Raw genomic sequence first — 26,598 nt, 5'->3', positions numbered from 1 at the left:
CCCGACTCATCGAGCAAGCGAATGAATGAGTGGTTGAAAAATGTAGGTCACGACTTGATGACTCCAGATAAGTGTGAGCCCTAAGGCTGGATCATTTGGAAAGGTTATGGTGTCATTTAAGGACACAAAAATGAACTATAGTGAACTGTACGTCCGTGCACATACAGCTATAACTTTAGGAATTGACACTAAGTATTTAAGAATACTTAAACATAATTTAATAACTTGGCTCGCCTTTGAAAGCAGTACAATTCACTGGGATCACTTTACATGAAACAAATTGTTTTAACAAATTAGAGGAATTAGAATGAACAGGAATCAAATGAATGTTAAAGCAGCCTGTTAAAAGTTTGGGGTTTTTTTAGTAGTTTTTATAAGAAATGAACAGATTATGCAGCTCTGACAGAGCGAGACGGAGGCTGTTTTCAAAGTGACGGTGCTCTTATTGCAAAAGCAGCATCACCCTTAGATTTTTAGGAGAACGGTGAGGGGGAGATAATGTCAGTAATGTAACAAGTCAGTGAGGAAAACAACGTTTACAGCTCAGTGGAAGGGTTCACAGAGGGGGGTGGAGAGCTATAGGACTGGTGTCTGTCCTTGTAGCATCCTAATAGGGCAGTCATGTGTTTGTGGGCGGAGTCCAGTCATCACTTAATGGTGACAGATATCCTGATCCACTTAGCTCGCACACTGACTCACTAGCTGTTTCTCAAACCAAGGCCTGGATCTGGATCCTCATGAGTGCGCTACGTCGGCTACACATTCAGTTTGAGTTTTGTATTGGTAACACTGTGTATATGGTTTTAATGGGGCCTCCAGTAATTTGTTTTTTTTTTATTATTTCATGTAATACTGGTGATGCATCAATGTAGACGCCAGCGTGTGATGTATCTCAGGCTGAGAGACAGACATGGACAAGTAAGATAATTCCCCTTAAATCTCTTCACTCCTTTAACAAATGCTGCTAACTTGGACTATGATTTACAAGCATCACTTATCTCCGCACAGACTTCTGATTTAGAAGAACCGATAGAATTTGTAAAACAGTAAATAAAGCACTATTTAGACAACAATAGAACGTCCATATATTTAAGTCAACACACTCGGCTTTCACTAGGACAAATAAACATAGTTTAATCTCGTCTTCTTGCAAATTCTGAATCCATAAATGTAGATTCTTCAGAACTAATCCCTGTTTAAATAACACGAAGAATGAGCTGAAATCACTTAGTTAGACCCGGTCAATATTAAATGATGAAAAGCCTCAAAATCATGTCACAATTCTGTCTTTTTCTAGCGCTATTATTTGAGAGTTAATTGTATTGATTATTTTAATGTTGCATTATTGTAATAAAGGGTTCCTTTAGGGTTTTCATGGCAGTTGTCAAACACTCTGAAAGGTGCAAAGCATTCTGGGATATGGTCGACCGGGCAAACATTTATCAGCCCCATTCAAAGTAGCCGACATTCATGTGACACCATCCTGACAACAAATGCACACTCCTGAGGATCCACGCTCAGGATTGAAACTGAGCATCACATTATTTTGACACAAATCCTTGCAGGTTTCTGGCTTCACGGTGGTTTCTCGACGCGCAGAAAAGGTGTGCGTACAGTACAGAGTACAACTGCGAAGCAGAGCCACAAACAAACACAAAGCATCTGTTGCAGCCTTGTCATCCTCCTGATCCCTGAGCTGTTTGGTAACGGTCCTGACGTGTGTGCAATATCAGAGAGTGGGAGCTGAGCTAATGTTGCTTGGCCAGGTGTAAAATCACTGATCAATACAGGCAACACAAGAGAGACAATGGTGCATAAGCTGTTGTTTATAGGCCTAAAGCGTTTGGTGTTCTCTTTTGTGTACAATCATGTCAAAAGAACTGGTTGTGACGAGACAAGCACGGTCCATTCTGAGAAGCAGCACAAAGGATTTGAAGCAGTTTGACTGTTAATGTATCACTAGACTTCAATTTATTAAAAGGGATGGGAAGCGGCATCTGGTCAAAATCAATGGATTCAAATCCAGACACAATACAATGCTAAGATTCTTTATATCGCATGCTTCACTATGCACAGACTGTACAAATGTAAATAAAAATCAGCAACAGCATTTTAGCTGAGTCGTGTTTGGGCTTTTTGGGAGAAAAAACATCTGTTACACAGTTGGAGAGTCATGTGTCTTTGAAATGACTCGGCACAAATATGTTAACAGCTTCATAGTTCATAAAAGGACTGTATCGGACTAATATCGGTAGATACTTAAGATTGTGATATCGGTATCAGGTATTGTCCCATCCCTATTTATTAGTAGGATTGTGTTGCCATAATTTGTGTAGCTATGCAATATAGTTGTGATGTTGCAGTATGAACACTAGGTGGCACTGTGAGAGTAGGAGTTAAAGTGAACGTGTAAGAAATAGTCTGCACTGCAAAACCCCAATAAACAACACAACATTGTGAATATGTACAAATTTTAAAGTACTTGTACTCGCACTGTCTGAACAAACCCAGGACTCATTAGTAATGTAGAAGCTTGAAAAGCCATGAATATAATGAAAAATAATAATCATACAAATACAAATTTTAAATTAGAAAAACAAGGATAAAAACTCGTTTACAAAACTAGAGACCTAGTGTTCAGTCAGTTCTCTGAAAGGCAGAGACAGACGTTGCGCTTTCTGAATCTTTCTCTATTTTCTGTTTTAGCCTGCAGATTAGACTGAGTGAGACCCCGCTGTGTTTGCTCAGATCACCTGAGGACGATGTCTTCTGTGCAGTCGATGGACTCATTGATGTCAACGCCTGCATCAGCAGTGACATCTGGGGCAGATCAAAATCAAGGGGACTAAAAAAAAGAAAAATCCTTTATTCAACCAGTGAAAGTAATCACGGCACACGTTCTGTTTATTCAGTCCGTGTCCACATCATCATCATTATCATCATCATCATCAGGGCATTAAATGGGTTTTGGTTTCTCTTTCGTCACGTCACAGACGCAGTCTTCGTTCGTCTCTCAAATCAGTGCCATCACAGCCTTTTCTATCCTGAAAAGGAAAGAATAATTTGGTATTTGCCGGGCTAAATATCTATATCTATGCAAATGAATGCTAATCCTGTCCATTCTACTCTAAGGTCACACAACACTGTCTGTCTTCACCACATTTTACTCACTATTTTACTAAAAACACTTAAATCACTGCACTGAAGAGCGTTCATACCTGTCCTAGTCATTCTCAACCATTCAGATCTGGTCTCAACTGAAAAGGATGCTTTAATCAAAGAAATTACATTTCTATGGGGCTACGTTTACATTACCAGGCTGAAGTGACTCATATCCAATTTTTATTTAGTTGGGTTTTTTTTTTAAGGCCTACGAGGACACTCATTGCCAATTTCAGTTTTTAAATCCGATCAGTGTCACTTCAGTATGTGGTCAAAATCAAAAAGACAGGAAAGTGTCATCACATTCTCTGCGATCTCTTTGGTTCGGATTATTTGATTTGCATTTACTCCATTCAGGACAGTCACGTTCAAACGTGAGGCACCTGGAGTTAAGAACGTGAACCGTCAAATTCGATTTGCAATGAATCCAATTTTAATCAGATTTGAACAATGGTGATCTGAACGTAACCTCAGTATTTTATTTTTGCTCTACAGTCCAACTACAATGCCGCCGTGTAATGTGGTTTACATCATGCATGCCATGACACTAAATTACAACAACCTCAAACTCTAGTTTAATTCATGCACTCCATCATAACTAATACTCCACAGTAATCATGAAGGGAAACTTACTTGACGTTGATAAAATTCCAGTCCAGTAAAACAAGGTGAGGAGCTTCACGGAAAGTTCGTAGGTTGTGTGCATTCATGGTCTGCGAGCCACATCGAATCACAATGCTAATGTAATGAAACCCAATGATAATATGGTAGAGTCCTGCAAGGTCATGGGTTGAGACACCTCTGAGGTAGGTACCCAACCCCCATTACAGTGTTAATTGGACACTCTACATTAACCCCAGCCATTAAGGCTACATCCAGTGTACTGGTGCCGGTCACAAGCCTGGATAAATGTGATGTTTGTGTCAGGAAATGGCATAAAAAATCTCATGTGTAAACAGAGAGCAGCCCAAAAACAAGTGCTTTCCAGGCTTAAAGCTCTGACTTTTCTTCCCTGATATAGGCTTGTACTACACTGTGCAGTGTTTATTCATATTTAATATACAGTCAGGCCTTTTAGCTTTTAAATGCGTCGTCTCTTATGGGATGTCACTCCAGCATAGAGTCTCATCCACAGCGCAAATCCAATCAAATCGTCTCGACGTTCTGCCTCTGTCAGTGTGAAATGCAAACTGGACAACGCTCTGAATACTTGTCAGTGGTTTTATTGGACATTGTTTGAGTGTTTACCAGTTTAAAAGGGCGGAAGAGAAGAGAAGAGAAGAGAAGAGAAGAGAAGAGAAGAGAAGATCTTACCTGAAAATACACTGGGGATCTTGGTTAGAAAACTTTTCACCGTTCGGATGGGGATGCCATTTTTCTCCTCTTGCATGCGTGCTATTACCTCCTCCATCTGGACAACACAAGGAAAGGATGAAAAGAAAGAGAGGGAGTGTTTTCATTAACTTTCCATACGGTTTTGTGTATGAGCGGATACAAACAGGTTTGTATGAGGTTGCAGGGAAAGTGAAGCATGTAAATGTGGAACGACCAATCACACGGCTGTCGTTTTTCCCCCCTCTTTTGACAGAGTGTTGCGTCATTTGTCACAGAAAACTGCCTGTGAGCTGCACTTACTGCCTTCTGAAATAGTTATTGAGTTCTGGAAGTCTTCCAATGAATTTTTCTAGTTATTATCCATCACAGTGTATTTGCGTCCTTGCATTCAGAATTCACAGCGGAGGGGAAACACACTGTGTCAATCAAAGGACGTTGGAAAAAGTTGTGTGTTTGGTCGACTGAGTTGCACCAAACAGCTGCACTGAGACAGTCAAACAGACACACACACACACGCAGACACACAAACATTTGCAGGCGTCACAGGGACTGAAAATGCAGCCGGAGTCGTCTCCGGGGTCTGTCAGGGCAACGCGAGGAAGCCATGTTTCCAAGAACACACAGAAGGCGCCAGAGCGGAGAGAGTAGAGCATGGCCCAGATCTAATTCCTCCTTCAGAGTAAAAATATACACATGGAAAATATGTATACATAGTCTAATTGCCTGGCAACATAATGTATGTGTAATGTAATTCCCTCAACAGAAGAAGAGTTGCCATGAGTGTGAGGTCTTGTTCTTCATCTTAAAATGGATGGATGACTCTTAAATACAAAAAGTATTGTAGACATTGTTCAATTACCAAATTAAATCCTCACCATCGCACCTACTTCCCTTGAAACGGGAACATTATTATTTATGGATTTGATATCATCTGCAATCGAAGATTAACCAAACCTGGTCCTTCATGTTTTTAGATGTCACCCTGCTACAACACATCAGGTGTGTTGGAAACATCTAAAACATGCCGGACCAGGATTCGGCATTAACTCGTTAAGAAAAGTTATTTTTGCAACCAGGGGAGTCGGCCCCTATACGTATTTTTACTTCCTATTTGGCTCCAGAAATATGAAGATTCTGAGTGGGTGAAAATGAACCTGTGTTGGGACCGGAGAGGAAAGAACAGCTGTGATTCTGAAAGAAGTTTTCTACAGTTTTCTATGCAGATCTGCCACAACTTTTGGCAGTCCATGAGCTAATGCGTTCAAATAACCTGCAGCTAACATTCATCCCAGTTAGTTGTTGGAGACCAGTTGGCTGAAATGTGCAGACATTGGCTGATTCAATGTGAGGAAATGCAGGATGAAGGAAAAGTTATCCATCTAAAATGTGTCAAACCTTCTTTCTTTCGTTATATCCAAAAGAAATGCAGTCCTCTGATTCAACCACACCAAAACTGCCTCCAGTATCAATGAACTCTTTATTTCAGACCTGTAAATTAACTTGTTAACTAACAATTAACCAACATTCTTCGTCCATAATGAATGTTTGCTATTTTCTTAATTAATCCATTAGTTGTTTCATCCATAAAACACAGGAAATGTCGAAAAACTGGCGTTTGAATCACAAAAAAGTCACCAAATTTAATTATTATAATTGCTATTATTAATTCATTCATTCATTAAGAAGCCACTGCAGCCCGACATCATTCCCCTTTGTTGTTTTCAGTCAAATCTCAGCAAATTAATCCTAATTTCATTCATTCTCTGCAGTTGAACTGTTTATTTTTCTTTTAACTCCACCCTGCCCTTTGTTTTGAAGCCCGACTGTCTTCCTGAGCGAGAGACGCGGAGCAAACATGGACGACAGACACGGGGATCGATACTTCACACACTCTTTCCTATCTCTGCAAACCCTCACCGCCTACACATGGTAAAATGCCACCAGCGTGAATATTCAGGATCTAAGGCTCTTGAAGTCAGGTGGATTTCTGGCTTCACGTTGTGAGGAAGAGAGAGACAAGAGCGAGGGAGAGCAACAGACTCTCCGTGTCTTCATGTCTCTCTCTCCCTCTGTCCCTGACCCATCCGTCCACCCACCCAGAGCTGTTTGACGGCATCTCTGCAGCCTCTTAACAGATAACACTGAGTGTTTTGGCTGCACAGTATGAATCATTGAATAATGATGGCACATGCACAACTCAATACGAGGTGACTAACTAAAATCTCTGTGTATAAAGTGTAAATATGCTGACTTTTCGGCACACGGCACCTCCGAGCACCTTTAAGGCGTCACTGGGGACATTTAAGGGTGCAATGAGTAGATCTGACGCAACATTTGGAGAAAAAAAAAGGACATTTCCAGTTTGTGAATCAATAGTGGCCTCTTGGATTTCTTCTTAGCCGTTGTTAAGTGCACCATAAGTTGTCTTATTTGACGAGTGTGCCAGCTCTAAATGAGCCGGTCATTATAAAGCCTCCATTTCAAGCACATTACAAAGGAGGGAGGTTTTAAAAAGAAGAACTTCACAATTTGTAGTAAATACTGGATGAAAACCTCAGCAGGACAGACGAGGCTGTGTTTTCTCTGCTGTCTTGGTAACAATGATGTAAGGTGTAATTGTTGGTGTGAATGTATTCTGTAAAAGATCATTTCATTTGCATATGACACTGTGGGTGACGTGTTTGAAAGCTTTCAGTTAATAAGAGGAATATAGTTTAAGGATGTTTGAAATTGAATATTAGCAAGAAAACCTGGGTTCATGGCCCATTTGGATGTTTGCACGTTCTCCCCGTGTGTGTGTGACTTCTCCAGTTTCCTGCCACAGATTTTAGATTTTAAATTGACCGAAGTTGAATATTATACCCACAACAATGTTGTGTCTGATTGTTTTAACATGAAACTTAGTTTTTAGCCTTCGAATACACCATTCAAATATACTTCAGGCAGGGGCCTTGCCTTACAGAGGTGCCATTTTGTGCCACCATGTTTAATAGTGGCTTAAATGGACGTGCTTTTCATGTTTTGAAGTGAAAGCTTAGTATGCAAATGAGGAAAAAGGTGACAAAGTGAAGGAGGAAACGTCAGAGAGAGAGTTGTGAGAGGGTGTTTTCATCCTTTTCTGGTGTGCAGAGGCAACCTTGGTTCCCTGTCATGTTTGCATGGAAAGAGAGCAAAGCAATCCTCTGTTTGTTGCACTATGCAGTCCCACCATTAGATGTCACTAATTCATACACGGTGGACATTTGAGTTAACCTCTATAGTTTGACTGATATATCACAGTGGCACACGCTCTGATTCTTTTTATTTTTTTCCTACCATGAAAGCTTTTACTTGTCAAGTTGACGAGTGAAATGCACGCTGAGTTAATTCCAGTTTATTTTCCGGGCCTGTCTGTCTGTGAAGGTGCAAAAAAACTCACCTCATGTGTTACTGAGGAAATTAAAATCTCTCTCCCCTCTCTCTCTCTCCCTCTCTCCCTCCTCTTTGTCACCCAGCCCCACCCTTTTAGTGTGTCGCCTGTGCTGTGATGGGTGAGCGTGTCAGATATGAGGGGAGAACTGTTTTACCTTGACAATGTTATCTGAGGACAAGTGTGTCTCCAGCACAGACATCCATCCCAGCTCGACATCATATGTTACGGAAGAACACGCACAAGTGCACACATAGACGCTCCATCACTCACACGACGACATGAGAATGTGACTGAATACAGATAAACGCAAAGAGAGCGAGAGGGGCGGGGTATTATGCAAGCCCATGAACCAAGAAGGTGAGAATTAATATAGTTTGCATCATCCAAATAGGTGAGCAAACCAGCTGGAGTCTGGTTGCCTGAAGCGATGCGGGAGCAGCCTGAATAAAGCCTGTGGCTACACAGTGTGACAGCCTCTGCTAGATAAAACAGTCTTTGCAGTTGGTTGATCTCATTTCCCCCCGAACTGCAGTTCTTGGCTCCACGAGTGTGACAGAACCTGTGGTGAAAGTCTGCGTGATAATATTTCACTTTTTGGTTTTAATGCTCAAAAAGAACCAGCGGTGGTTTATTTACATGAAAACCACGACGTGTGTGGATCAGACCTGCGGTCGAAACACTTTTTTCGTCAGATCAATAAAGTAAGAAAACCACAGTGAAATTCCATCACCACAAATGATTCACACATCTCTCCCAGACAGGCTGGCATATTTGCATATGAAGCAAATGCAAAAACACAATGTTCTCCGTGCCGTGCTTCCGGGGATAAGGGCAGGACAGAAACAAATAGTTTGTCAATGCATTGCACCTCGGTGCATTTTTAGATTTTAATTGCATATCATGAGCTATACTCCTTTTTTTTTTGGCCTAACATTAATTTTCTTTGATGAACAAGTCTCCCCGCGTGCTTGTGTACAAAGACGACACATTCAAATGATGCTGCTCCTCTTCAGCCGTGTCCTAGACTGAGGTGGAGAAGGAGAAATCATCAACTCAAACTCTCTCTGGACGCACGAGTCTTCAATGTATGGATGAAAGGCTTTTGTCTCTCGAGCCATGAGGAAGCATTAAATACATAAACACTTGAATGATGAATCCACACTTTTCCGTTCCATCACTCAGGAACAAAAGAGGCCAACTCATTTGGCCTCAAACATGGAGCAGATGAGCTGACCAGAGGCATTTATACTCTAATAGCCTTTGTTAAACAAGAGCACTTTGCACATGCATTATAAGTGCTCTTATGCAGTAGAGAAAATCAATCACGTACATTATTGACACACTCGTCGTTGCTCTTTGACTTTTTTTGAATAACATGAGAAACATTTGTGCATTGTTTGCAAAAACAAAAACAAAAGGCGACGCGTGGTCGAGTAAACCGAGGTGTCGGCGGGATGTAGCATACGTCTCTTTCACATTAAAATGAGTGGGTTATTAAAATGTAAATGAGTGGGAGTCACAGGGTACCTCACGATGCGATACAATACACGATACCGATAATATTAATCAAAATACATCACGATGTCTGTCTAACTGAAGAACACTAAACGTTAACGTGAACATGTATTTATTTATTCACAACATAAAGTCTATGTACAGTATTGAGCGTGGATGGAGCTTCTCTCAGCGTAGCTTTCTCCGCCACGATCCCGCTGTAAACTCCCTCTTCTTCAGCCAGGTAACTTCCGCACGTTTCCCTCATGCTTTTGAGCAGCGCCACCATGAGGAGACATCAAGTAGTGACACCCGGCGAGTGAAACTAGCAGGGACTACTTTAGAGCGACTTCATTTGTGATTTAAAATATCGTTATTTAACCCTGGCGTATCTTTTATTGTACTGCATGGAAAAAGGACGACGATATATCATCAAATGCATGAACTGCAACTCCACAGCTCTAATGTTACGAGTTTTGCCCCTTTGTACGTCGGTCTCTCTTTAAACTGATGATTTCAATGATCCAATCGATGAAATAAATCATATTGAGCACGTCCCAAGTTTGTTTGTTTGGTCCCTAACAAGTCAGAAAATGTTGAAAAATGTTGATCAGTGTTTCTCAAACCTGGAAATGATGATGTTCTCAAATGTCTTGTTTTGCCCACAAACAAAAATGAATCAGTTTTAATGATTTCTTTGTTAGACGGAGAAAAGAAACCGGAAAATATTCACATTTGAGCAGCCGAAAATTGAGTAACACAAAACACATTCCTATGATCGAAAACCCCTTTTAAACCTGGAATTAAACTGTATTAAACAGTTTTATTTATGTGGTAGCGCTGATTGAGACCAAGTGGCAGCCCATGTTTGTCGTGCTGAATAAGTAAATGAGCAACATACCTTTGATTCAGCTATAATGTGAAATTAAACACACAATGGCAACATATGATCCTGAAGCCTGGGTTATGCAACAGCAGTTATGAAAGAGGTTTGGCATGGTAAAGCAGCTTTTGAATAATTAAACACATTAAAACTCTCTTACAGCAGGCTACATTATTCTGTGAAATAATTCATCATGTAGGTTAGGTGAAAGTAAAAGAATAATCTTTGCATTACAGTGCTGGGGATAAAGTGCCTCTGCCTCACAGGCAGAGACTGAGCATTTTAACACTTGTGTTACATTTACATAAATACAGGTTCACTGGGAGGCTGCACATCGTATTCAGCACTTATCTATTAATGTGTACTGTATGTGATAATAAGCCCAAGATGAATCACAAAGCATAGACAGTATTAGTGTTAATGTTATGCAATAGATTGTGTTCGGGGTTTACTCTGACAATAACAGTAAATCTTTAATATGACCACAGTCACAAAAAGCAAACGTTTTCAGACCCATCATTTTAAAATCCCAGTTCTCTTTCCCCTTATTTACGACATTAATAATTTATCACAATATTGGCTGCAACTGATGCCCTAAAAAAAAAAACAAATCCCACACCACAATAACACTTAACTACTAGCAACCAGTTAAATCTGAGCGCAATATTGTTTGTGTAAACATTTTTATCGTCCACTACACAAAAGCACGCACTGATTGAGCAGCCTGACAACACAGCTGCGAGTTAGTGCCGCGTCAGACAACCAACTGACGACTGCTCACTGACATCAGCACAGACAGCGTTGTCACTCTTGCTAAATACAGTTATTCCAGACGGTTCGTCAAGCTTGCACGAGTGCTCGGCACTGACTGCAACACTTGGACACTCGGAGTGAAATCACCCCGCAGATAGGTGAAGTTGCAGAGCTCACGCTGACAAGGTTGCTGCTGCACGGTTCCCATGAATCTTAAGTCTCTCTCCGAGGTCACCATACGTTCTCCCAAGTTACCACAGCAACACGGTCCGCGACCACTATCACAAGGACATCTTTGGCAGCTCGCCCGTTGCTCATTCATAAGAGAGAAAGAAAAGAAGGTGTCTCTCTCTCTCTGTGTGTGTGTGTCAGAGGGTGGAGAGCAGGAGCTCGTCCACATGAGATAGAAAGAGGAAAAAAGGCATTTTTATTTCCTCTACCCGATGATCCCATCGCGGATAATTTATCTTGAGCTAATTTTTTGTTAATTTATGCTGTGACTAAGCTGCATGATACACCGCAGTGGTATATTAGAGTTATACTGTTTTGGTGTCACACGGTTGGTGTGGTGGTTAGCTCTCCCGATAAGACCCGGTCAGAACAAGAGTCTTTCTACATGGAGTTTGTATGTTCTCTCCGGGTTCTCCAGTTTCCTCCCACAGTCCAAAAACATGCAGATTTGGGGATTAGGCAAATTTGTCACCATGTGATGGACTGGCTACCTCTCCAGGTTGTACCCCGTTTTTTTGCCCCTTGACAGCTGGGATTGGCACCAGCACCCCCCACAACCCTCATGGAGGATAATGTGGTAGAAGAAGAAGAATGGATGCAGCAGAATTGGTCACAATCGAGGCCAAAAACAACCGGCCTTTTCCTCAGCTTTGCTAACAGATGATGTGCATTTAAAGGTCCAGTGTGTAAGAAATCGTGACCTCTAATGGTGAGACTACAGCGTGTTTCCATCATCGTACAGTTCAGTTTGGTACAGTACGGCACAGTTTAGAGCGGTAAAGAACTCGCTCAGGCTTGTGTTTTCGACTGAGAACGGTGCCTTCACTTTGGTGCAACGACAATGTTTGTGTTTGTCTCCACAAGACATCAAGCTTTGTTTGAGAATAGACTGCAGGTGACACTTTTCTGTCTCCCAATCAGCCAACTGTCGTGGGTCTAGCTCCACCCATACTGTACCGTACCATTACTCTGGTACCAAACAATGGTTTGGGCTGGTTGTTTTGTTACTATTCTTCAAAAACCAAAGCAAACCTTTGTGTAGATGTAAGCGCTCTTTCTCTACTCTTTCTTCAGTGACTGGGATTATGTGGGTGGAGCTGGTCTTCATCTCCATAATAAACTTCCACTTCAAACGAGAAATGCACACACAAACTGGTTGGTTTGTCCATTTGGGCTGTTGTAGAAACATGTCAGTACAAGACGGACGGTCTCTGTAAACCAAATGATTTTGACTTAAAAGAGATGATGCACTTATACAAACATCCTTATGTGTCGTAGATTCAATGTTACTCACTGGACATTTAATCTTCCAGTCAATCAATCAATCTTTCTGATTTATAATCCCGCTTTTTCTCCCCCGCGGAACTTGTGTTTCTTCCTTTACACTTCTCTTTCACACGCTGCTCTGCGAGTGGCTGAAAGGTGATCGCACAGAGTTGGGGTTGCACATGTCGGAGGGATGACAGTCTGCTCTCGCAGCAGGTCAGAATCATTGAAACATGATGAGCAGATGCCCAGGTGACAACACTGCCTGTAGAGAAGGTGATTACCGCATCCAAACTGTGAGTGTTTATTTCTATATGCTCCAGGCTTCAAACCAGTGATTAGCCATTTAACCGCATCTGCAGTGTGGTGTGGTGCCGGAGAAGCTCCGTCTTTCAGTCGCCTCCATCAGTCTGTCTCTGTGCTAACAATCAAGCTCCATCGAGCCATCAGTCAAACACGAGCATCTGTTTCTTGGAAATGTCACTTCACTGTCTCACACTTCAGGATTTGCTCATTTTTCTCGCCGTCAACTTCATTTGTTTTATATTCCGTTTGTAATATCGTCGCATTCTCGGAGAGTAGGTCAGATCCTCCTCTGCCATTTCCCAGAACACACATTTGTCTTTGTGTCTTTAAAGATCGACGCGTTCGCTCTTTCCTCTCCTCCTCACACACACACACCTCATATCATCATAATGTGTTTCTTCATGTACGAGTTGGTGGTGTACTTCTTGATCCATTATTTCCATAATGGAGGACCATGATAAGAGAAGAGCTGACGCCTGCGGAAACGCACGGCAGTAGCATCATAAAGGACAGATGGTTTTATTATAGCTCAGACTTTGCTTTGTTGGGCTGATTTGACCGATACAAAGGGATGTTGTCGACCATGATGGCTTCTCAGCCCTGAAATCCAACTGTCATTCTTTTAATAACTTCTATGATTTTGATTCCTTGTGTGGTTTTGAGTGAAGTGATGTAACGTGTTGATTTTATAGCATCGTAACTGTTGGAAGCACTACTTATAATTGCTTATATTGCTTATATTGTTATACTGCTTATATTGTTAATATTGTTAATATGGGGGGGAGGGGGTGGTGCAAGTTTTGAGGTATATTCTTGAAATTTTAAACTTGTAAATGTATTCTTATTTTATTTGTATTCTTTAACTGTGTAATTTTATTCTTAGGTCTATTCGTACTTATTTTTATAGTTTTTAACTTTGTAAAAAAACTGCTGCTATAACATTCGTTACCTTTGTACACTGGAGCGCTGTGGCGAAAGAATTTCCCGCAAGGGATTAATAAAGTATATTCTATTCTATTCTATTCTATAAGTCAAATATTGTATGCAAAGTTGTCTTGTTGCACCAAGTTGTGTTTGCTTTTAGTATGAAACATTAGAACGTGTTTGTCCTTCATGTTTAAACACCTATAAATGTAAGTAGTGGAGTTTAAATTGACCTATATCTACAATGTACGTACAGCTTCAGCTGAATCACGTCTGAGTCGGGGGCCAATCGTCCCTTGAGATTTGTTTTAACAGTGAAAGTTTCACTCAAATTACAATTATCATTTTTAAATGACAATGTAACCTAATCTAAGCCATACAGGAGTGAACAAACACGTTTATTTCACATCTGGAGTTAAATAAAGTAATATTTACAGGTACATGGCACCAGCAGTGATAGGCAAACCTTATAAAACTTTTAAATAACAGTTTTGCAGTTGGTATAACTGTCTGTCTCTGCCAGGATGTGAACCCTGGACCCTGGATGTGTGTGTGTGTGTGTGTGATCGTATGTAGAAAATGCTAAAATGCCATGGCTGATTTTCTGTCCCAGTTTCTCAGTCCCAAGCCATAAATAAAACATCATAAAACTGAACAGAAGCTGCGGGCCGGATAAAATCTGACCCTAGCTGGACTTTGGGCACGCCTGGGTTAAAAGATCACAAATATGAAATGGAGACAAGTTCTGTAACTTTACTGCAATGACAATACCAATAATATGGAGCCTATGAGTTCATTTCGAGCATCCTGACCGTTAGTCCCAGGTCCATAAATGATCTCTTCTACTCCTATCCCACAAAAACAATGTGCTCTCTTTTAAAAGAAAAAAAAATACAGATTTGACAGGAGTCATGATGTTGTAAAAAAAAAAAAATCACATGAAACTAAACATCTATTAAGATCATTTTCCTGCCAAAACAGACATGAACCAGAACCAACTGCCATTGGTAATGATAAGTTATGACACTGTGTGGAACTCTGTAATCTCATAAACAAATATTTAAATGTGGCGCTGAAGCCACAAGACATAACACGGGCTATTTACTGCCGGTGCTGGATCATTTTTTATTTTTTTAAATGCTGCTGCTCCAGATTACTGGTGTTATTTCCTTTGCCAAGTAGATTATATATTTGGCCGTGTTTGCCGTGAGGAGCATAACTCAAAACGCAAGCGACGGGTTTGTATGAAATGTTTTGGGGGATGTGGGTTATGGCCACAGTTTGGCTTTTTACATTGATAGCATTCCAGTGTGTAGTTTATTCCTTGTGTCAGTATTTTATATGACCCCATTCTCCCTGTTTCCTGACTCTGCCTTTGTTAGACAATTGTGTAATGTTGCCTAATATTCAAGGGGCTGATTCTTTTTGTGTACTGAGGAGACCGTTCCATCTACAGTGCATCATGTGTCTGCTTTGTAGTCATCAGCTTTGTTAATGTCTCTCAAGATAATCCATCACTGGCCAGATCACAGTCCCGAAAGTGAGAATCTGCATGACGTTGACAGACAATCTTTGATTGGATTAGTTTAATCTGAGTCCTTTATAGCTCTGATATGTGCCATTCATAAAATAATTGTTACTGTAAATCTAATAAAACTCATGTGTGAAACATTTCAGACCACAACCCCAGAAGCAGCTGTTGTGCTGTTGTCATTTTGGTTTGACGGACAGATGGCAGTGGCACTGTTTTCATTTAAATGCTTTCCAGATGGTTAGCCACAGATACTACCATCCACAGTCCCGCTCTTCACAGTATTTTAATCAACTTCTACAGCTTTTTTGAACACACAGCCTCTTTTCCTCCCCGTGTCCCCAGAGAATCATCATCCCTGGCGCGTGGCTGCAGAAGGATGTTCAATATCTCCCCTGACTCCTCACCATCTCCTTCCCCAAGGGACAACACTCTGCTCGGGAGAAGGAGACAAACACTGAATCATGGATGAGAGGTAAACACCTGGCTTTGCCTACTCCCTGGGAATTACAGTGGCGTTTATTTTTTCGTTTGACTGTAGAATTCTGCCATTTACTGTAACCACAGCACATTCTATAGAGTATGTGTTTTTCATTCAAAGCAAAAATCCAGCGTGTAAGAATTAGTGACATCAAATGGTGAGACTGAGGCAAACGGGGGCCCGCCTCCTTTTATCTCTCCTTTTTCCATGTCCGTCAGGAAATTATAGTGGCCTTCACAGACCACAAAGGATTTCATTCTCCTCAATTTGTGTCGTAAAAAACACGGAAGGCACACGCTGGCTGGTTTGTCTGTTCACAGGGTTGCAGAAAACATGCCAGACCTTGAAGTACATATAAAAGCTTTATTCTGAAGTTAAACGGATGATGATGGATCCCAGATGAATTCAGTACTTACACTGCACCTTTTATTTATTTATTTATTTATTTATTTATTTATTTATTTATTCATTTATTTATTTATTTATTCATTTTTATATATATATATACTTTATTTATCCCCTAGGTGAATTCTTTCTCTGCATTTAACCCATCCTGGCAACCTTCCAGTTGCGAGCCAAGTTCCCGTTCCACTTGGCCACAGCTGTGTGTGGTGGAGGTGAACAATTTTGAAAACATAATCTAATCTACATAATCAGTATTGCATTTTTCATTCGAAAAACACATTGAAAACGATCACTGTGTGGTATTTGTGCAGATCTGTGAGAAACAAAGATAAGATGTGTATAGGTCAAGACAATAATTCATCTAAAAGGATATTTTGACACATGTTTTGGCTTTAAAAAAAAATATATTGTGCTTCCTGCGTTTGAAAATTGCAGTGATAAAACTTTTTATTGTTGAGTTGAGGAAGCGTGTGCACTTTTATTTTAACAACAGACTCGTCTAACTAAAAGGAAGGAAGGAAGGAAGGAAAGAACTTAAGTACAAAACTGAGATCGGATTTCACACCTGCATTTGTTGAGTGGACAAAAAGATGAGTGCAGATAAATGCTAATGCGAATAAGTCACCAAAATAAAGATCAATAAATAGTTCTTTAAATGATATAAATGCATTAAGTCATACATTTTAATTGCCTTTATCCTTTGGCCATAAACTGTTATTGAGTTCATTAATCTTCAGTATCCTGTTTTTGTGCAGCAGCAGCAACGACAAGAGCACTTAAAGCAGAAATTGGCGAAGTGGTGATATTGCACTAGTAACAGTAGTAATACACTGGTAATTGAGCCATAATAATGCTATTTGTCTTTAAACAGTCGACGGCGGAGCCAGGGGTCAGTATGCGGTGGCGCTCGGATTGTGTGTGTGTGTGTGTGTGTGTGTAAATGTCTGCCATAAAACTAGTTAAGCTTTCACTTTTATTTGCTGATGAGTAACCAATACACTTCTGTGATGTTTTCTTTCTAATAAGGGCCTGGAATACACACACACACACTCACACATTTGACCTTTATTACTTCTTTTTCTAGTGCTACCTTTATTGTTTGTATTAATCTTGTCACTGTTTCACACAGAACAGAATGAGTTTGTGGTTCATGTTGAGGGGTCAGTACTGCAGGGACAAAAACCTCCCCTCTCTCTCTTCTGCTTCTACCTTTATTCTACTGTTGTCTACACCCATGGTCCCAACCTGGGGTCGAGGCCCCCAGACATAACATGGGGGGCGCAGAGCTTTGTCTGTTTGTCTGAGATTGTGAGGTTAGCTAGCTCCTTTTAAACAGCTACATTAAACTAAAACCCATTTTTTGGTCCACCCTTAAAACGAACTTTCTGTGACCATTTCTGCGTAAGCAAGTCTCGTCGGGTCCCGTAAACCTGAGCGTGTTCCTGTTGTCTGAGAGACACAAAACTAAAAGACTCACCGGTATCAGTTTTTATCCATATACACTGTGAGAATAGGAACAAAAACCTTTTTATTTTGCACAGAAACATTTCATTTTATTCTGTGTGCATGCTGTGGACAGGGGTTCAGGTTGGGGGCTGGTTTGTCCTGGACACAAGCACAAAAAACTTTAAGGAAAAACGGTTGGGAACCACTGGTCTACACAATGTTTGTTTTTTTTAAGTCTATTTCAAAATCTACTATGATCTGGTTCTCCCGCATGGCTGCTAGTGGGATAGTGATCCTAGGGCAAGGCCTCTCTCTCTCTTCCTCTCACTTTCTCTCTCTCTCTCGCTCACTCTCACTCTCATCCTCTTGGTGGGCGGTCAGTGGGCGAGATGACTAAGCCAAGGTTGGCCATGTGCTAGAACATAATCCACTGAAAGCCAATATCCCTCCTGCCCACCTACCGTGATTTCATCACTTAAACAGCACGCTGTCATAAACGAGTGCATAAAGGAAGAGGAGCGCTGCAACACTTTCAAAAGTCGTGTGCAGAAGTTCTCCTCCCCAAAAAAAGGAGTTAGTTTATCGAACTGCTCATGACCCCTAAAGGGTAAAGAAAGTAGTAACTCAATGAAATAATAATAATAATATGTATTAAGAAAGTATTTGTCGAAAATAAGTGCTTTTATTGTTGTACAATGTTGTGAGTTTTATGAAATCACCACGATAGTTACTCCTTCATCAAGGCTGATAGTGGTGGCCAAAGCACCGGCGAGCATGTTTACTTACAACAAACAGACAGACAAGGAGGAGAAGGAGGGGAAAAAGGGAGAAGAAGACAGGTTGGGTTTATGGAAATATACAGTAGACGCACTGGGAATAGCAAAGAAGGGAGGATGCGTTCTATTTTTAGGTCCAGATAGAATGAGGGAGATGAGTTCTCACTCCTCTCTTCTTCCTCCTCCTCCTCCTCTCCCTCTCTCCTCTCATTTCCCACATTCCTCCTTGGCACATGCAACACACACTCAGGACAGCGTTGTGTGACCTGAATACCAATAAGAAGGCAGCAGCTGAATTCTGGCAGGCTGACATTCTTCTGCTTTCTCCTGTCTGCAGAACAGAGACAAGACAAGGACCGGGTGTCTGACAGGACACACACACACACACACACACACACATGCATGCACACTTCAGAGGGCACAGCAGTCGGGGTAGACAATAAACCAATGAGGGCACAGCGTTTGATGTAAGTGACACTTGAACCACGGAGCAATGAAGATGATGGACGATACGAGGCGTTACTGAACCTTTCAAAGGAACCAGCAGGAGGTGGAAGCCACTAATAGGCCGATGTTTCACGTGGATGGGAAAGCTTTAAGACCCTGATCAATTTGATGAAGTAAATCCAAAACTTAATTACCGCTGTGGTCTTCACTGGCTGGAGCCACTGCTTTGTCACCGTGTCGTAAACTAAAAGATTACAATGTTGCTAATGAGGCCGCTGGGAAAATACGAAGTTAGCTCAATCTATAAATTCATGCAGGATGGTTCTATTCATAGCAATTTTTTTTTTATCTGAAGATTTGAATTAATATACATGAACCCTCACCCTGTCACATCCTCTGTCACTTAGCCCTTCCACTGTCGTGGCGTACACAGCCACTGGAAGCACATATTAACAAATCAAATCAGTCTGCTGCAGAACAGAAAGAACAGAAAGACCCTTCCCACCATATCCTAATGCATTATTGGAAGCAACCTTGTCTTTTGTTGTCACCGAGCTCTGGCTCAGATAATGTATTTTATTCTCCGTCCAGAACGTGCATCAAGAAGGTGATATCATATGAGAAACACTAGTTACAATGTGCACTCGCTGATATGGACGAGGAAAGACTTTAATCTTTTATTCAAGTCGTAATAATATTGTATGACAGAAAAAAACTATGGTAAATAGTGAGAAATATAGGTAGAAGGACAATGTTTACCATTTTTGAACCATCGGAAAAGTCTTATTTCTTTGTAAATTTGATCAATTCTACTAAGTCACTCCATCCAAAACTTAATATGATACTTTTGTTAATCTTAAATTTATTTAACATATATGGGTGCACTGCAGACACAAAATTAGCCTTTAACACCGAGTGTATCGCAGACGACACGCTGGCACAAGCACACTTTGCATTACCGTAATCACGCGACGGTTTGTCGTATCGCAAAAATTCTCGCAGTTTCTGAAAGCTGACAATTTGTACGTCAAAAACAACGTGTGGTTATTGCAGTTGTCATTGACTCCAGAGAGGAGAGAGTGGGAGGAACACCTGTACATAGTTTCCATTGGAGAGTGTAAATTGTAAATGTGTTTCATACTGTTCGAATTTCAAAATAAGCCTTTTTGTTTTTCTAAATTTTAAATTGTTAAAACAGTATTAATGCAGTAAATTGATGTTTAAAATAAGTAAAAAAAACTATTTTTTAAAGACAAATTGACACTCCTTTTTTTAAATTCTAAATAAATCAAGTTAATTACTGTTGTTTATTTCCTTCAATAATATTTACATATATATGTATATATGTGTATATATATATTTATATATACATACATACACATATATATATATATGTGTGTGTACTGTATATACTGTACATGTTTAAAAATGTCTAGCCTTGTGTTATTGTGTTTGGCCCCAGCTCAAAGACGTTCAAATGATATTCATTTGGTGAGTTTTGGCATTATTTATCAATAATTAAATAGTGACATTATGGCATACAGGAAAATCAAGTCATCTTTTGCCTAATCAGAGAACAACGGGAGACTCGTAAACACACGGGTTACAGGTCCTTCTCTGCTGCAAAGAAAAATAAAGAATCTAAAAAAAGTCGGTCAATAAATGCTATTGAACATATGTCAACATCAGCGGAGAGTTTCAGTGATGGAGCGATGCCTCGGGTCATGTCAGCAGATGAAAGAGTGTGTCTGTCTGTGCTCATCTTAGCAGAGAGCCGTGTTCCCAAAACTCAAGTACGAGCTGTTGATGAACTTCAACAATAACCTATTTTCCAGCGGCCCTGCAGCTTTAACAAGTCGGTGCCACATTAAATGTTTAAAGTGAAGGTTGCATTACAAGAAAGTTAGAGGGATCACAGAGGTGATTGCACGTCTTCCTCTGGGGACCATGAATATCATTGTGAACTTTCAAACTTGTTATTTGGGTATTTAAATCTAAGAGCTCTAAACAAGCCAACAGACAGACACAGAGCCAAGCTGCAAGTATGTCTAAAAACGGCTCTTGTCATAACCACGTGTCATTAAATAAAATTGCACGGTAATGTGCTTCCCCCATTGCCAAATATACCGTGCAGAAATAGCCGAGATTAATCATCTTTTTTTATATAGCTGCCTGGACACGAAAGACAGACTTTGGATTCATCTAATGAGGCCAATTTTGCTCCTTTCAGATCCAAATTTACCTCTGTTTCTCTCGAGTGCATCTCCAATATTAGAATATAGCGAAAGAATATAGGCTGCATGGTATTTGCTGTCAGTTTACCTAAAGCACATTAAGGTAATTAAGACCTTTGTTTTTGTGACTCTTAGCCATACCTGTATTTTAAACTCATTATAATAATAAAATAATAAACTTTATTTGTATAGCCCCTTTCATACAAGGATTGAAAGGAAAAAACAACAATAAAGCACAACACATGGTGGAATGAAAAGAAAGTCTAAAGTCAAAAAATAAAAATCCCTGTTTGAACTTTGAAATAAAACAAAAGATGCTAAAAAGGAGCTAGTTGAAGGCTAGAGTGAAATGATTCTTTTAAAAATGAGCTGCTATCAAAGGGTAGTGGGATCCAAAGGGTTTAGGAGCTTAAGTAACTATTTTCTTTCGACAATGTTCGCAGTGTTCTTTGCAGTACATACAGCTAACATGGGAGTTGACAATGCAGCGTGGTCCTATAGCCCATGAGTGGTATATAGTGGTCATTTATGGTTCTAATTTTAAGTTTCCATCAGGCAACTGATTAGGGTGACCTGCTGTTTTTTTTATTTAAATAAATCCTATTTAAGCCACATTTTTATTTATGAGTGGGTGAATGTCATTTTGCTTTAAATTGTCTTCATTTTAAAGTCACAATACGAGAGTGTTTCAGTCAAGATGGCACCTCCGATTTAAAGACGTCGCGTGTGAAGCTGAAATAACGGTGTGAAGCAGTGAAGCCTCAGTGGGCTGCAGGTGGAAGGTAGAAGGTGCTCGCAACATCACAACCTGTGAGCCGTGTGTGTGTGTTTGCGCCTTGTCTGTGATCAGAGCACAGCTGAAGTTGAATGGTGTTGTCTCCCTGTTTGGCCAAAATGAAAATGTATGCCTCAAATGCACGATTTGAACGCGTCTTCCCTGCGTTGTCGTCGTCCCTTTGGTATGGAATTTGCACAGCGTCGCTCGGTCATAGCCGGCTAATCACTGAGACACGATGGCCTCTGGGAGAACGAGGCACTGAGCTGCGGCGGGACCGTCAGGCCAGTGCTCTCAGTTACAGTTACAGTCAATTTGGATGGAAAATGCCACATTCAAAGGTTGTTTGTTTGGAGAGCGAGAGCGCCAGATAACGCTGTGAGTCACGATTGAATCATGTCATAGAGGAGGAGAGAGATGACTGCGCTCCCGCACAGTCTAAACACATTCCTCTCTTATTTTCTGTGTGAGGATAAAAGCTGGCTGAAGTGGAATGGGCTCCTACTGGGGGGCTCTAATGACTTCAAAGGGAGGGAAGGGATGCGAGGGGAGGGGACGGAGAGACAGAGGTGGATGAATGCTTCACAGGTAGGGAATCAAACGCTGTGGGGGTAGAAAGAGAGAGTGAGACGGCACGTGTGTGTGTGTGTGTGTGTGTCAGGGTGAGTGCAGGCAAGACAAAGAGAAAGTTAGTGTGATGCTGAGAGTATACGGGAAAACATCAAAGACCTGTAACTGAACAAAAGAGGCCACGAGCGTGGGAGGGGAGAGCAAGTGCGGAGCGGATAAAAGAGACAATAATGAAGGGGGCAAAGTGTGAACGCCAGAGTGCCAGACAGACGGTGAGGGAAACAGGGATGAAAAAGTCTACAGAGGGAGAGAAATGTTTTCACAGGTCTAGACATCGACAGGAGGAGAGACAGAGAGGGACGAGGTAATGCATGAGAGATTCTGCACGGACGATAACAAGATTTCTTATTTTTCTTGTTTACTTTTGAAGGCACTCGACATGCAAATATGATTTTTGCTCTGGCAACAATTTGATGAAAATATACAGCGGTTTGTTTTAGACAATGACACTTCTCCAATTATTTTATTTTCCTTCTGCAGAATGCTTTCGACGTGGCCGTGTAATTACAGATTCAAGGAGCACACACACACATTTTCCAATAAGTCTTTCTTTTTTTTCTTTTTGAGAGAAATTAGGCGGTTTAATTTGGTCCCATTTTCTCATAAAGGATCTAAAGCCTATTCATTAAAACTGATGCTCTGTAGACGGAATAGATCTGTGCTGCAAAAATGACACCAATTGCATGTTAGCATGCCTGCCACAACAGGCAAGTAAAAAAATGCCTTGGTTGTGTCCTAATGCAGCTCGAATCTGTTCTGTGGCTGCCATTTTTACTTCTTCTCCTTCTTCTTCTTCTTCTCCTTCTTCTGCCGTCATTAACTCGTTCCACACACTTCAACATAGAAGCTTCATTCAGCTCATTAAGGGCTTTGTATTTTCGTATTTTGAATATTTCATAATTTCCAAAAATTGCACATATTCAAAGTGTTCTGCTCAATTACGACATTGTTCAGTGCACGCAGAATTTTGTAATATCTAATACTTTCCGAAATATTTCACTTGTGTTTTTCCAAAGGCAATTTCTCATTCAAATGAACTGAAACAAACTTCAGACACACAGATGTTCCACCACTCACGGGTTCAGTGTAGAAACTTCATTCCAACTTCAGAACTTCAGCTTCTTTCATGAGCCTCACTGCGATTCTTCACAGTCACGGTTGCAATAATCGTCCTGGAAGGTTCCGACGCGAGAGTGGAGAGAGGTTGTTCAACTCTTAGAAGAAGAAAAAAAATCCCCAATCCTTGCTCTCCACACATTCACACATTTCCACTCTTCACACATGATTTTCAAGCCGAATATAGACACGTTTATCTACTTTCATACAATGTGACTGCCTACTGCTTACAGAATTTCACTGGTGTCTCTCTGACTGAGACTGTAAACTCAACATATCCAATTTTAAAACTGCCTTTTTCAAAACTTCAGGCCAAGCCTCCCGACACCCAAAGAAAGAAATACCAGCAATAACAACTGCAGTCTTTACTTTTACAATGAGGAGATCGCAAGTGGTGTGTGTATTTTTAATGGACCTGCTTTGCCATCGCTATAGCAACCGCTAACAGCAGGTGCCACTCAGGCAATTTAGATGAGCAGATTAGACTGCGCACAGGTAAATACACACACAAACGCACAGTGACAGTGAATATTGATCAGTATTGATTGCGTGTCACAAGTCCTTGTGTTTTTTTCCCCCCGTCTTGCCTCTCTAATATCTCCTTCTTCAGTGTGATTGTACACACGCTGTGAGACATTAATGTTTGACATTACATAAGCTACATAATGCCACTACACACTTTCACACTTGAGTAATAGGTGCTGTTTTACTATAGTATTTCTATGTTTGTCACCTTCCGTCAACCAAACATGAGTTTACGGATCGATATCATTTCATTACATTTTGTAATCTTCTCTTTTTTGGCCTGAGCAGTATCCTCCTGCCGCCATTTTACCTTTACATCTCACCACGCCTACGTTGCTACGATACACAGGACTCTCGGTGATACGGTCGACCAATTAAAAGGCCCCCGTTTTCTGTTGGATGGTAATGAATGACAGACAGACTGAGAGGGCCTGACAGCAGGAGGAAGATTTTATTTCCTCCCCAGACTAATCTGTCGTTTTTGCTGTCATGGTTTTGCACTGAATTGATTATAATAAAAAAGGAACAAAGTGTCTATCTGTTCAATACAAAACGCGGCTTTTCTCTTTCAAACATGGAAGAAACTCTTATTTCGCAGAACGGTTTGCAACCCTAAGCGGGAGTAGCCATTGCAGCACATGTGTAATACAGTGAGTACTATCTCAGTGTGGACTATCTGATCCAGTCTTAATACGAGGTGTCTCTGCGACAGTCTCGTTCCGACCATTGATCATTTTTTTTGTGATCACCGCGTCAGCCCTAATGGATGTGTTCAGATTTTTCTCCTCCCAATCCCTCATCATTTTTGCACCATTTTTCAAATCCAGACGTTCAATTAGAGACTTGAATTCATCATTTCAACGTCTCATTCATACCAATTCAATGCGGCGCGCCAGATTGGCCTCAGCAAGGCAGCAATCCCACTGCAATTTCTTCAGAAATTACCCTCTCTAGTATGTAGCTTGAAGTCAAGAGATTTGAACATTTGCGATTCATTCCGCGGTGGCGCATCACCAGTGCTTGATTGGGAAAAGGAAAGGAAGCCTGCTTTCACATGGCTCACACATTGTACACATGCCAACATCCAGGGCTCTGGACGCGTGTAGTTTAAAGGAGTGACCGCCGTGAACGTCGTACACTGAAGGTGTAATCTCTGTGCCGTTGCCAGTGCTGTCTTCTTGTCTGTGTGGCATGTTGGTCATTGATGTGCCGTCAAGCAAGACTCACTGGAAATGAAGAAGGCGAGGAAAGCTTAGCCGTTTCCCGCTAATGAAATCTCACTCTGCACTTGTTAACCGTGCATTGTTTGGCCGCTGTGTAACGTTAATAGGGACTCGTGTTAATTAACTGCTTGTCTTTGTGTTCAGATGGTCTGATAGGAAACACAGCAGAGCTATACTGGCATATATATACATGCATCGTAAAAGTTTTATTTCATTTTCAGAATAATATGGTTAGTTGGGATAAGAACAATTCATGTGCTAATTGTCTAATGGAGTCATTTCCCGTGTCTGTGTGGTGGCATTTTATTTTTTGCTATTCATTTTGAAAAGATAAAAAAGTAACACATTTCAACACACAAAGACAAAAAAATGAATAATCCTATCTATAATGACTTGGTGATTTAATTGAAGCTCTTTTGACTGGGATTATTGTCAGTGAGGATGTGACCCTGGCTCACATCCTCACTGACACTACATCAAGACAAAGAGAACGTAGTGGAAAAAGTTGAGAAGCAGATGTTCTGTGTGGCGACGGAGACGTCATTAGAAGAGAGACACGGGAAAATGATGACATTAGATGTATTTGTATGGATATTCACACATTTCCTTCTATCTGGAAGTTGGCAGAGTTAAATATGTTCAGGAATGACTTGGATTTGTGTGAATTATGTGAAATTAAAAATGAGTTCTTCTGTATTTTTCTCATTACGGTGAATGGAAGATGAAAGGATACCTGCGCTGAATGAAATGGCGTTTTTCAACATCTAGGATATGGTGCACTGATGATGGCACGTTTGAGTGTTTGTTTTAGTTTAAGGTGATTTGCCCTTAGTGCTCACACTGCACAGATCAGTGCCGCAGGTGCACCCTTGAAAAATCTTCAGGCTTTACAAAATGCATCTTTTTCGTCTTATGTGTTGTTCAGTCGAAGTTATAATTAATTCTGTATCGCAAATGTTTAGCGATAATTGTGCAAAAGACAGTTTTAATTTCATTTTTGTTCATAAAAACGAGCCAAGCGAACTTTGAACTTTGACAAATGTTTTCACAAATTCAAGTACTGTTTGTTCATATAGTTGGTGAAATTGAAAACAAATCTTTTTTTTATCAGATTTTCCATAGGTTGTGCTGAAAAAATGATATCAGAGACTTGTTGGCTCTCTAAAGTTTGTTTATTTAGCATTTTTGGTCATTTGTTCTAGTGTGGCATTGCTGGTGTGTGTCTCTAAATAAAGGTGTCTTA

At 40.7% G+C, this 26,598-nt stretch overlaps 1 protein-coding gene across 3 annotated transcripts in view; it reads right to left on the bottom strand.

Annotated features, from left to right (window-relative positions):
• Nucleotides 1-26,598, bottom strand: part of LOC122782063 (regulator of G-protein signaling 7) — a 60,476-nt gene that overhangs the window by 23,541 nt on the left and 10,337 nt on the right. For 2 of the 3 annotated variants that reach the window (XM_044046260.1, XM_044046261.1), the window contains exon 3: nt 4,477-4,573. In XM_044046260.1, coding sequence (XP_043902195.1) covers nt 4,477-4,573 — 97 coding nt within the window. Of the gene's footprint in view, nt 1-2,753; nt 3,045-3,795; nt 4,442-4,476; nt 4,574-26,598 lie in introns of those variants that run through there. The other variant, XM_044046262.1, reaches the window with a different exon arrangement.

The sequence above is a fragment of the Solea senegalensis genome, linkage group LG15, assembly GCF_019176455.1.
Source record: "Solea senegalensis isolate Sse05_10M linkage group LG15, IFAPA_SoseM_1, whole genome shotgun sequence".
Lineage (NCBI taxonomy): Eukaryota > Metazoa > Chordata > Actinopteri > Pleuronectiformes > Soleidae > Solea > Solea senegalensis.
This window is presented reverse-complemented; position numbering and strand designations above follow the sequence as displayed.